Below are 13,328 nucleotides of genomic sequence, written 5' to 3'. Positions count from 1 at the left end.
AAGAGAAATACCTAAAAATCTTCTGATTTCTGAGTGCTACAGGCTGATTCAGGTTGGTTTGTTTACCACAGTGGTTCTCAAAGTGTGGTTCTGGGGCCCTTGGAAGATCCCCAGGAACATTTCAGGAAGTCAATGAGGTCAAAACTCTTCTCATACAAAGAGGGTATTTTCCCTTTTCAGTCTCTTTCTCTCGCAGGAGTGCAGTGGAATGTTCCAGAGATCCCAGGCTGTGTGATGACACCACCGTTCTGATGGTTAACGGAAGGTGTCCTTATGTGTTCTCAGGCTTTACATTTTTTTTACTGTTAGTTTCTATTACAATCAATTCCAGCAGGCATAACTCATGTGAACAAAAGCTCTTTGGGGACCTCAATAATCTTTAAATATAAAGGTGTCCTGAGACCCAAAAGTTTGAACATTTTTGAAAAGGGGATCTGAACTTCCTCTGGACACCCAATCATACGTTTCGAAAGAGCTTCCAAAATGGTATTCTATGCTAGGCTTGAGCCAAAGCCCACACAACAAATGGAAACACGCTACAGTGCCCATTCAAATGAAGAAGAGGGCACGGTATCTTCTGGCAGATTATGCTGTGAGTCAAGACGGTCTACACTGGCCAGACAGCCTAGTTCACAACGTGGGCAACAGGAATACAGAGGCCCACTCCTGTTTCAGGGCCAGCAGAGCTACGCTCTAGAACTTATACTCTGCCTGCCTCATATATCATCCTCCCTCCCCTTGAGCATCATGCTTGGTAACAGAAAGACACGCAATTCATACCAAAAACTCAGTAGAGAAAACAACTTCTGGAATTCGAATGAAAGAGGATGGAGAAATCATAACTGTTCCTCAAAGTCCTATTTTGCTGCCCTCTCTACAATATTAAAGGAAAGAGCCAATGTAGACCAAAATTCTTTGCCCCAACAGCTTGGTAGGAAAAACAGTTTCCCTGATGAAACTTTCAAGTAAAGAGAAATGATTTCCTGAATTACATGGGATAATCATCTAATGTTACTTATAGAAAGAAAGAGTGAATCTTAACATCACAAGAGAAGGGTTAGGAGTAAGATTTCTTGGTGGGGCTTTTCTGAATAAATGAAGAAGCTTTACAGATCTTCAAAATTCTAAGCAGAGCACTGAGCATTTTTACGCAGAACTAGGTAAGAAAAAACAACTCGTCTGTCTCTGAACTCTCAAGGTACCTTACCTACACCTTTCAGAATACAACATATAAATTCATAAGCCTTAAAATATGTATAGCTTGTTTTCCCTGCTGGAGCACTAATGCCTTGAAGACAGAAATCTTAGTACCTTTCTTCTTAGCCGCTACCAATACTTTATATACATTGTAGGTTGTCATGTGATGAATGAATAGAAAACTGTCATTCACATGCACAACCACTTAAAAGAACATGAGTTGCTCATCACCCCTCTCTCCTCTCATTTTATAAATACCCCCCATAAATGGTAAAATATGTTGCTACTTACGGTCGTATCTGATAAGGACATGGCAGAAAAAGACACGCTGGGGTCAAACCGGCTGGATTTGAAAAGACCTATGAAGTCTGCGTCACTATTTCCATAGTTTGGCAAGTTGGGCTTAAGAACGCTTCCGACACGATTAGCCTTTTCCGGATCATCACTGTTCTTCAGTTTAGAAAATTCAGAAAGCTGGGTTTCTGGCAAGTGTGGGTTGCTTCGTGAACCCAGGTCTTCTTTGGTTTCCTCTTTGGGCAGGTATCTCTCCATGTAGCTTGTGCTTTTCAAGCCCGAAGGAGCTGCATCTGTGGCGTCGAAATTGAAGACCTTTCCGTTGCTGGGGGGAAGGTTTGGCTGCTCGCGGTCTGCACCGCAGGGGGGGCCCCCCTCCGCCCTGGGCGGTAACGTGGAAGCCCGAGAAAGAGAAGTGTTGTGAGGAGTGCCGAAAGTCGTGGTCATGGTACTGACTGACGTCACAGAGGGAGAAAAGATCTTGTCTTGCGGTGAAGTAGGCAGCAGGCTGGAGAAGAGTGCGCTCTTCTCTAGCCTCGATCTCTTAATTCCGCCACTGGGGACATCTTTGTTCTCTTTGTCGTTTGTCTCCGGAGCCGAGGAAGGGTCGTCTTTCCCGTTAGTGTACAGGGACTTGAAGAGGATACTCTGCTCGGTAGATGTGCGTTTGGGCCTCAGGTTGGGTTTTGTGTAAAGGTTCTGCATCAGATGTAAAGCCGGTGACATTTCTGGCTGGCTTTCCTTCTTCTTCCCCAGACCAAAGGTAAACACGTTGGGATCTAACACCTTTTCTAAATTGTCCTCATGAATGGGAGGCATCACAAAGGGAGGGGCAGGCGAATTGGGCACCCTGGCCTTCTTTTTCTTCTGAGGCACACAGACGGTGCTGTCCATGTTTTTGATAATTTCGGTGAATTTTTCCATATCCGATGAAGAATCAAATACACTGTCATCACTACCCGCAGACATGTTCAGAAGACTGGCAGGGCTGGCCTGGCCATTCACAACCTTTCCAGCCGGCCTTTGGGGAGTTTCTAGAGGGTTTCTGCTCCCAGGGGAGCCGACAGGGCCGGGTTCAGCCTTCGGGGGTTTTCGGTCACCCTGACTTTGAGCCTGGATAGGCTGAGTTTTCTCTGATTCCGGTGGCATGACTTGCGGGCCAGATTTTGCTGCTTGTTCCTCTTTGCAATGGATGTGTTCCGGAGACGTGCTCTCGCCGCCCAGCCCTTCCGCTTTCCGGGGAGCACAGCTCGCAACAGAAACCACTTCAAGGTCATCGTTGTGACAGCTTGGCAACTGTGCTTCTCTAACTTCGGAGCTCTCTGAGATGACCTGGGAGCCCACATCCTGGGTGCTCTCCACGGGGAGCACAAAGGACCGGACCTGGACCAGCACCTTGGATGGACGTTCGGTTCCCACAGCTTCCGGGCTGTGCTCTGCACGGGGAGCAGCAGGGCTTGCGGCCCCTCCTTCTCCTCCCCCTGCAAGTCTGGAGGGCAGCACTCTCTCCTCATTCTTATGTGACACAGGCAGAACACATCCGTGATGGTTTTCTGACACTTCTCCATGGGTGCATGGAACGCGGCTTCCGGGAGCTTGAACACATGCGTCTCCGGGTGCGGGCTGTGAGCGAGAAGGCCCGTTAGATGACTCAGCTGGGGGCTGTGAGTCAGAAAATGTATCCTGTGGCTTTGGTCTGGCTGTTGGAGGGGAATCTTTGGTACCAAGAACAGCGGGAATGTCCTGAACCACATCAGTCACAGTGTCGCGGGCAAGACTTCTGCTGTCTGCAGCCATTGAGTGACCCTCTCCTAAGGGCTTGTGGTCCGTGGCAGGAGTCAGGGCAGTAACCACCACTTTGGAAGGACAGCCTGCATCTGTCTGCGCTTCTGCTCTATCACCCTGGGTAAGCGGAGCACCGAGAGCTTGACCCTCAGTAGGCTCGCCCTCCGTCCCTCCTGCGCTGGGGCTCCCGGTGGCTGGTGGGATCTCCTCCTCCGAAACTTTGGGTTCTGGCAAGCCCTCCTTTGCCAGCATACCATTCTGGTGACTATTTGCTGTGCCTTTCTTTTCAGATTGCTCCATCTCTTTGGCTTTTTTGGCTAAATTCAGCTTTGCCCTCCCGACAAAGGTCTTATTGCAGGCAGGAGAGTTCCTTGTGCTTCGAATGTCAGCATATTTTGGGCTACCGGTGGCCCGTTTGTTTTCGAATAAGGAGATCTTGTTGGCAGTGTTTCCTTTATGAACCGGCTGGCTAAATGGATTATGCTCATTTCCCAAACTGTCAGGATTCTTGGGAGTTTTAAGATTTAGTTCCACATGTTTGGGCTTGGCCGGGCTGCAAAAATAGAGCAGTGAGATAAAGTTTTGACCTAGTTTTAAAAAGTGAACATACCAATTCATTACAAAACGCTTATTACTATGAAAAGCCAACAGCCTTCTGTTAAGTAACATTTTTTTTATGAGACTATTTAGAAGCCATTCTAAATACACTTTCAACTGTTTTTAGTGGATGTTTCGCTTCTGTATGATAGATGAGAAAATTATATAGCCAAGAAAATCGAGAGATGGGAGGTTAGCAAACTTATCAAGTCCCTAATTAATGTGAGCACAGTGCTCAACCACTAGTATTAGAAGACATCTTAGGGCTTGAAGAACATTAGACTGAATTTATATATTAATGTACTGCCTTATTTTAAATATGTAAATGATCCCCCCAAACATCAATTGTGTATTTTTATAATTTTAAATATTATTTCAAAAGGCTAGATTTTAAAAATATTTATCTGTTATTTATCTCTTTGGATATTTCATCCCCTTCATCTTCCTTTATGTAACTTTACTCTGATTATGTAAGTGTCTTCACTACAGAACATTTGGAAATTATAAAAATGAAGAAGCACTCATACTCCCATGACTCAGATAATCTCCCCGTTAATAGTTTAGTATAATTCAATCTTCTTGTGTGCATAGTAAAGTACTTTACACAGAATAGGAATTATTCTGTTCACAGAGTTTCAGATCTTATCATAAAAAAAGATTACTTAATCTTATAATTCACATTTTTCACATTTTCAAGTTACTAAAATCTGAAGTTTTTCATAATGTCTGCATAAAATTTTCATCATATAGATATACCACAATTTACTTATCAGTTGCTCAATTGTTGGTTTTGTCACCTTTTGGGGGGCAAAGGGAGTCTCCCCTCACTCTAGAGAGAAACTCTAATGTTTCTTGGTTATTACTCCCGATGGAAATCATAAATCTTTGAATGTATGTACTGTTCTCTTTCTGAGAAACAAAATGTTCTCTGTATGACATTCACCAGCCCTGGTCCTTACACTGATTATCTATGTGAGCTTGGTCAAGTTAACTCACTGGACTTGCTATCTTCTCTACCTGGAAAAACAACGTAGATAGTTTAGAATAGAGCTGGTCCTCTCCCCACCGCCCACCTTCCCCAAGGAATGGCTGAAGCAATTCTTGGGATTCTCTTCAGCTGCAGTTGGGACAATAGAGACAGAGGGTTGGATCTGGGGCCAGCCACCCTCCTTTTAAGCAGAAGCACTTCTAGTTCTCTGTTTCATGTATCACTTTTATATAAGCCTTCCCAGAAGAATGGGCTCCAAGGCTAAACACAAAAAAATGTCTAAACCATAGGCCTAGTGGTTTCTGAAATGAAGAGATAATAACCACTAACAATCCTGGATTGACACACACTTGACAAACTCTCCGCATGTCTAATGTACTATTTTATATGTTCTCGTTTAAGAGGAGGAAGCTGAAGCCTAGAAAAGGCAGGTAATTTGCCAGAAGTCATACACCCAGTGAGTGACAGGGCCAGGGTTGGAAACCAGGTGTCCTGGTTTCAGAGGCTATGCTCCTGACTGCTCCTGTGTCCCCAGACCTCAGAGACCAATTCTGGTCCTTTCCAGCTTTACCTATTCAAGAAGTCAATGAATTAGCAGGAGATCTGTAAGATGAAGCAATCAGACTTTGGAGGCCACCTTGATAATGAAAAGTAGAGCCACACAGAAATCTCATGCTGCCACCAGCATGAGATTCATTGACCTTCAAGAAAGAGGAGCCTTTTGAAGGAATAGGCAATATGACTTTGGGTGAGACACCTTTCTCGTCTGGATAAAATGAGTAGACTGAAAAGACTTGAGAAGTCCTTCCCAAACATGGCATTAGGAATTTAGATTTTTAGGTTTTTTTTGGAATTTGATTTAAATACTTAATTTGATATACTCTCGTGAATTTTTCTTAGGCATTGCTTTCCCCAGAATTTCCATAAGATAGGCTCTGCCATGGTGGGCCCATAAATTTAAAAGGAAAATTAATTTACATGCACTACCTTGAAGATGAATTTCTAAAACCAGTGGAGCAGAAATGGAGAGCTTACAGCTAATGAAGGATGTTCACATAGCAGTAAATACACCTTTTAAAAATTCTCACTAATCAGCTCAAGAAACAAACATCAAAGTATATCTTGCGATGTAAATGGAAAACACCAAAGGTTAGCCAATAACCTACCTTAAGGACAGGAAACACATCTGCACATTAAAGATTTACACCAAGATCAAAATATATTTTACAACCAAACTTTCTGTGCTATTAAGTTCTGCTACCAAGAGTCACTACAATTAACCTAGCTCAAACTGATTAAAAGGAAGGCTTCTATAATTCATGTTTAATAACTTTATTATAATGTGAGAGGGGAAAATAATCTGGTGTCTAAAAAGCCATGGCTAGGAGAGGAAAATTCTCCTTATTCTAAACATACCATTGTTAAGAATCTCAACATTCAATCCTTGGTACAGAACTGAAGACATAATTTTTCTAACAGTATCAAGAAACTCTCTGCTATATAGTCCTTTTTCAGGGAATATAACATAAGTTTAACTAAAACATCAGATGCAAATTATTTTTTAAAAATCATCTGATAACATTTTTTCTTGAAATATAATCAGAGGGGAAAAAAACTGGGAAAAAAAAATCCATCAAACAGAAAAAAGCTAGAAGGAATTGATTTCCCATTTCAGCAGTTGGCCAATTCACCAAGCGCGAGGTCCTGTGGAAAACACAATTAAGCTAAATGCCTTGCTAAGGGAAAATTTTAGGTAGGAAATAATCGGCACAGAGAAGAAGACATTTGATTTAGTTCTTGGGCGCAAAACGGCACATGAAGAGTTTCATTATAAGAATCGCTTCCCAAGTTTGTTTACCCTCCTCCTTGCAACATTTCTGGTTTTTCCACTGGCGTGCTCCGCTTGGAAGGCAGGGAAGGCGTCCTCTCAATGCTCCACAGCAACGTTTCTCTAAGCTCACACTCGAGGTCTGAATGTTCAGTCACACTGGCCTTCTTCAAATAATGTGCATCATTCACTCTGGTTTCTTCTCTGACACTGCCGTTGCAGAATAAATAGGTGACTTTATCAAAGGTCTCCAGGTTGGCAGCTGGGGCGGTAGCTCACATTACTCATTAAGCAGGTTCTCCCTCGAGTGTTTACCAGGCCTCCTACTCTAAAGCTTACTTACCCAAGAACTCAAATGGGATGAAACCATTCGGTTTAAGAATCAAAATGCTGGGAAAATACCGGCTCTTTTAATAAATGCGCAAATGTAGGAAAAACTCGGGCAGTTTTGAAAGTCCTTTTGCACGGGGGCTAGCTGGGAGGTGGGGGGATGAGAGTATGGGAAGGGGAGAGGATCTTGAGTTTTACAGAGAGCCCTCCCTACCCCATCCTCCTATACACACCGCATTCAGCATCAAGGCAGAAGCCCAGCTCCAAAAAGCCAACAGCGATTTCTCCTGCTTTGCACTTCCCCAGACTTTACAGCTGATAACCCACTCAGGAGTTCCCTCAGCCATCACCTCAGACGGGTTCCTTCTCTTCCTTTTGCAAGCCAGAGTGGGCCATAAACTTCTCAAGGGCAATATACTGAGTCATAGTCTGAGTTTTCCCGCATAGCTCCTGGCACAACATGCACAAAAGTCACTCAGTAAATATTCGGGGGAGGGGGGGGATCAGTGAACTTAATAGCAGGTAGTTAGTCAGTTGCTGGGCTTGATTCTTCCAATGTTCTTTCATTGAACAAAGACCCCCAGTAAGAACACTGCTCTCTCTTCATTTCAGTAACTAAAGAATTCCTCTTCAACCTGGGGGCAAACATGTCACTAACCTCCCAAACATTCGAAGGAGGGGAATTAGAAAACAATCTTTAAGCTGCCCTAAGTTCCAGAAAAAGTTCTGTGAATTCTCTACTCACCCACGTCAAAGCTACTACTGGGTCAGACTGAAATTAAGCGGTTTTGCTCCATGTTTTCAAATTCACGGCATAGGTGTTTCCAGAATGCCCTATCCAGGAATGCTGGTGTTTTAAGTTTTGAATAAAGGATTAGCTCAAGTCAGGCCAGTCGGTCCTCTTTCAAAGGCTGATGGAAACACTGAGCCCCAAGAGACTGTTACATTCTTTCAACTTAAACATTCTATCAGAACAGCAATTCACGTGGCGGCCTCCCGAAGTGTCATCTCCAGCTGTGCTAACCAGCCCTTCACTACCTCCGTTTCAACACAGAGGGGAAACTCGGTGCCACAGATGCCAAGACCCCGGAGCCCCCCAGAAACACCACCCAGAACGTCTGCGGACACCCACAGCGCGCCCAGGCCCCGGTCCGCGGCTACTTACAGGGTCACTTTAGTGGTCACCGTCGACCTGCCCACCCCGAAATGGTGCCTGGGCTTCAAGCCTTCCGTTTCCGAACCACCCGCCGATCTGCCCGGCTCTTTGCTTCGACTTCCTTCTCCCCGGCTGTCGAAGTGGTTGGGGAACGGGCCCCTCTTGTGCTCGGGCTTGATCTCCGGCAGCAGCGAGCTGCTCTTGACCGTGAGCTCGCGGGGGATGACCCGGGCCGCCTCCTCCCCGTTGTCCCCCGCGGCGCCCTTGGCGGCGGGATCCGGCGCTGGCGCCCTCTTCGGGGGGGACTCCTTGGCGGGAGCCCGAGGGCCGCCGGCCGGCGAGGTGGGCGCGGCCTCGGGGACGCGGCTCTTGCCCCTCCTCTTGGTGGGGGACGGGGCGGGCGGCGGCTGCTTGCCCCGCTCCGACTCCCCGCGGAGCGGCCCCCTGGGCCCGGGGCTGGACTTGGACTCCGCGCCCGCTGCGGAGGCAACGCCCCCGTCGGGGGCCGCCCGCGGAGATTTCACTTTCTTTTCCGCGGAGCCGTTCTCCGTGGCCGCGTTTGGCGCCACCTCGTAGTCGAACACCGCGTCGTCCCTGCCCGCGCTGTCCGGCAGCGCCGTGTCCGGCCCGGGGGAGTCGGTGGACTTCTGCGACCTTCTCCGCCTGCCCGACCTGCGGCCGCCCGACCTCTTCTCCATGTCGTCAGAATCGCCGCAATCTTCTGCCCCCGGAGGAATCGCGCCCGGCTCGTCCCCCTGGGCCGCCTCAGTCTTGCTCAAGTAGATGTCCAACGTTAACACGGTGGCGGGGTGGGCGCCGGGCCGGCACTGTCGCCCTCGGGGTCCCGCTTGGCCGTCTGCCTGCGCCGCGTCCGAGCAGTTCCCCTCGCGCTCGGCCGGAGGGTCCCCTGGCGGAGCCGACGCGTCCTCGGAGGGCAGGCTGTGCGCGTCTTGGGGCTCCAGAGGGTCTGCCCCGGCGCACACACGGGGAGCTCTGTCAGAGGCCTCGCCTAGCCCCGCCGCGGGCCGCTCCCCGGTGGGCGACCTCGGCTCAGCCCTCGCGCCCTGGGCTGTGTCCTGCTCGCAGCCAGCGCCGGGTGCAGCGTCCTCCCCCGGACTGCCGGCCAGCGTCTCTGCGCTGCCTTGCCCCGAGGAATTCTCAAGTGAGGAATGCAGCTGCTTGGCAGCGGTGGTGGCACCTGGGAAAGACTCTCCCTCTGCCTCCAGAGGTTCTAATTGGAGTGAATCACGTTCATGGCACTGCTGCACAGCCGCCGCCGCTGCGCGGCTGCTCGTGCAAGGTGACAGCTCGGCGTCAGGGGGGGCCGCCTGCACGCGGGTCTCGGGGCGCTCCTCCGACTCCCGGGGCTGCTCCTGCGGGGAACCCTCCTCGCACGTGTCTTTCTGCTTTGGTTGGCCGCCCTGAGGTTTACTCTTATTCTCTCTTTCCGGGGGTTTGGAAGAGGTTACATCTTTGGGAGACACTGATTTGGCACTGGAGCTGGTGGGACTCTCTAACCCGTTTCTGCTGGTCCTTCTCCTTCCAGCCGTGAACAGATTGCCAAGCTTCCCCAAAACTGGCTTCCTTTTGTTTTCTTCTGGGGGTTGTGCTCTGGACTGGAAAACAAAAAGGTTTGGGGGAAAGAAACCGTGAGAATCTGGTTTTCCCCCTCCTTAGTAAGCGCATTGCAGACCTACAAGCCAAAATGGTAGCAACCCAGTCTAACTGAAAATCGGGAAGTGTGTTTTTGTTACATTTATTCCAACAAAATAAAGTTAGATTTTCACATTTTTCTTAAACCCCATCTATGTTAGGCGCTACTTGGAATAACATTTTCTTTAACTCTTGTGTTTTAAAGAAACACCTGCTATAACTCTTGTGTTTTAAAGGAAAATTCAGAAGGTCCAAATAATCTTATATACAAAATCAACAATTCCCAGGTCTATCCAACTTTTGCTTTTTACCTTCTTCCTCAATAAAGATGAATTTCAAAACAGTCATGTGTGACTACAAGGCAGCAGTAAACAAACTAAAGTATCTTAAAGATTTTATTTGAGAGAGAGAGGGCACGAGTAAGAGAGGGAGAGAAGGGCAGAGGGAGAGGAACAAGAAGACTCCCCGCTGAGCAGGGGTGGGGAATCCCCTCCCCGCCCACCCTGGGCTGATCCCAGGACCCCAGCTCACCACCTGGGCCCAAGTCGACGCTCAAACGGCTGAGCCACGCAGGCGCCCCTAAAGTACCGTAAAGGAAAGGTTTTTTTGTTGTGGTTTTGAAACACCGCCCTTTCTTTTTGTAGGAAGAAAGGAAAACGAGTAGGAAGTTCTAGCACTCTTTTCTAGAACAGAAAGAAGCCACCTGGGTATAACACAACTGCAAATGGAAAACTCCAGAAAACCAGGATTGGAGACCCGGGGCGGGCGGGTGGCCACACCTGTGGCCCGGGAGGGCCGGGCCCGCACTCCTCCAATGGGAGAAGCACGCGGGCTTTCAAACGCCCGCTGGTCCTCCCCCGGCGGTCCCGCCGCTCTGCGGCTCACCCGACGGGCCGTGCCCCCGCGGGGAGTTCCCAGGAGTGCAAATACGGGGAGTGCCTGCAGGAAGGAGGGCGAAGGTGGAGGGCGACCACGTGCGCACAGCCGCCCCTCGGGTCGGGGAGGCGCAGAGCGACGGCAGAGCACCTGGCTCTGCCCACGCCTACTTCAGCGGGCTGCCCGTCCCTCCCCGGCCCGCAGGGCTTCAGGCGCGAGCCCGGGAAGCCGACCCACGCGCGGGAAGGGATCTGGGCCGCCCGCGTAGTTCCGCTCGGGTTCCGGGAAGGGGAAAAACTCGCACCGCTTGCGTAGCCTGGAGCCAAACGGCCGGCACCTGGGGCCCGCGCCAGAAGCGGGGGCCGCTCCGAGCTTGTCAATAAAAGCAAACCCGCCAATGGGCTCCGTGGTGCGCCGAGGTTTGCGGGTGCGGGAAGGGGTAGGTGAGGGCCGGGGGCCGGCAGGAAGAGGAGGGAGCAGCCCCAGGTGAGTGTGGGAGCTTCGGCCGCTCGCCCGGCCTAGGCGCCTAAGGGAAGGCGGCGTGCTCAGGGAAACGAACCCACTGCAACCAGGACCACGCGTGGGACTACAGTAACTTAAGAATCACCTCTTCCACTTAAAACCTAGGAGCTAGCTTGAGTACCCCGCCCCGCCACCTTTCCTGGATAGCGAACACTCAGGGCAGTTTTTATAATATTGACTGTTTACAGAGAGATTCCGAAATCACTGTGCAAAGCAGCTCCATTTCCTTTGAGTTTTATGCCCCCCTTGGACTTTGGAACTGGTGGGAAATAGGAAGGGCTGTAAGATAAACCTGGAAATTAACATGGTCAACAAGCATTTATTGAGACCGCCCCAGCCGGCTGTGGAACATGTAATTCTGCGACAGCCTAGCTCCCACGGCAAAGAGATGAAGGGGGTGGGGGGATCGGGGAGACAATAAAGTCAGGATCAAACCCAGTTCCTCAGCTTCCCCAACGCGCGCTCCTTCAACTCCACCACGGAGACTCCTTTAAGAGGATGGGGAGATGCAGAGGGCACCCCTGAGACAGAGCCAGCCCAGAGGAAGAGATGCAGGCCATACGCCCCCAGAATTGGCTCCTGGGGAAGTACTCATGAATTGCATTTACTGACAAGCCCTGAGTGATTCTTTTGGTTTGAGAAGCACCTGGCAGGAGCTTTTGAACTAGCGAGCTGCAGCATGAAGAGATGGGCCCGCGTGGCAGCCACTAGAAACTTAAAAAAAAAAAAAAAAAATTTATTTATTTGAGAGAGACAGAGATGGCGAGAGAGGAGAGCACAAGACGGAAGAGGGGGAGAAGCAGACTCCCCGCTGAGCAAGAAGCCCTATGGCGGGCTCAATCCCAGGACCCTGGGATCATGACCTGAGCTGTATGTAGGCAGGGGCTCAGCAGACTGAGTCACCCAGGAGCTGGCCACTGGGAACTTTTGTGACTGAATTTAGAGGTACCGGGAAACAAGGTTTGAGTTTGTTGGCTCGCTTTTAGTCCGTGTGAAAGGAAAACCATTAAGGGTATGTATTATTCTGTCCTGCCAATCACGTTGCAATCCATTTTTCCCACGGGGTTGACAGGTGCCTGGTCAGCAGCAGTCCCCTCTGCTCAGTGCAGGCATTTTTTCATTTTTGGCTATAGCTACATTTTACAAAACCGGTTGCTCTTTCTAACTCAGCCTCATCAACTACTTGCCTCCTCCTCCCCTCAGAAGGACAGCCAGCTTCCCACCTGCCAGGTTGCTGTTTAGTGTACTGAAGTGCCTAGAACTGTAGAGCTTTGTCTGTTTATACATGAGTGTCCACAGCAGCTTCACTGTCCAAAATTGGAAACAGCTTAAATGCCCATCAGTGGTGGGTGGTGAAACAAATTGTGTTATATCCAAACAAATTGTGGTATATCCATACAACAGAACACTACTCAATAAAAAGGACTGAACTTCTGAAGCATGTAATGACACAGATAAATCTGAAAAATGTTATGCTAAGAGGAAGCCAGACTCAAAGTTTACATACTGTATGGTTCCATCGATGTGCTATCTAGACAATGCAAATCTAATACATAATCACAGAAAGTAGATCAGTGGTTTTCTGAGGGCAGGGAGGGGGGAGGAGTGCAGTGTGACTGGAAAGAGGTACAAAGGAACTTGGAGGGGGGATGGCGATGTTCTATATCTTAATTGTGATAATTACACACATGTAAACATCTTTCAAAATTCATCAAACTATACTTAAATTGGATATGGCTTCTTATATATGTTATATCTTTTTTTTTTTTTTTTGACAGAGATCACAAGTAGGCAGAGAGGCAGGCAGAGAGAGGGAGAAGCAGACTCCCCGCTGAGCAGAGAGCCCGATGCAGGGCTCAATCCTAGGACCCTGGGATCATGACCTGAGCCGACGGCAGAGGCTTTAACCCACTGAGCCACCCAGGCATCCTATATATGTTATATCTTAATAAAGTTGGTTTAAATATAAAACTTTCCCATGACAGAACTAGAGGGTATTATGCTTAGTGAAATAAGTCAATCAGAGAAAGACAACTAGAATATGATCTCCCTGATATGAGGAAGTTGAGAGGCAACGTGGGGGGTTTGGGAGATAGGAAAAG

The 13,328-nt window shown here is 48.8% G+C and overlaps 1 protein-coding gene across 1 annotated transcript in view; it reads right to left on the bottom strand.

Annotated features, from left to right (window-relative positions):
* Window positions 1–13,328, bottom strand: part of CRYBG1 (crystallin beta-gamma domain containing 1) — a 187,738-nt gene that overhangs the window by 36,079 nt on the left and 138,331 nt on the right. The window contains exons 3-4 of the mRNA XM_032858237.1: window positions 8,185–9,791; window positions 1,489–3,829 (exon numbers count right to left, since the gene is read on the bottom strand). Of these exons, the coding sequence (XP_032714128.1) occupies window positions 1,489–3,829; window positions 8,185–9,791 (3,948 nt within the window). The remainder of the gene's footprint in view (window positions 1–1,488; window positions 3,830–8,184; window positions 9,792–13,328) is intronic.

This window comes from Lontra canadensis, unplaced genomic scaffold, assembly GCF_010015895.1.
Source record: "Lontra canadensis isolate GAN:19392208 unplaced genomic scaffold, GSC_riverotter_1.0 scaffold14, whole genome shotgun sequence".
Taxonomy (NCBI): domain Eukaryota; kingdom Metazoa; phylum Chordata; class Mammalia; order Carnivora; family Mustelidae; genus Lontra; species Lontra canadensis.
The sequence above is the reverse complement of the archived record's forward strand: the minus strand, read 5'-3'. Positions and strand labels throughout refer to the sequence as shown.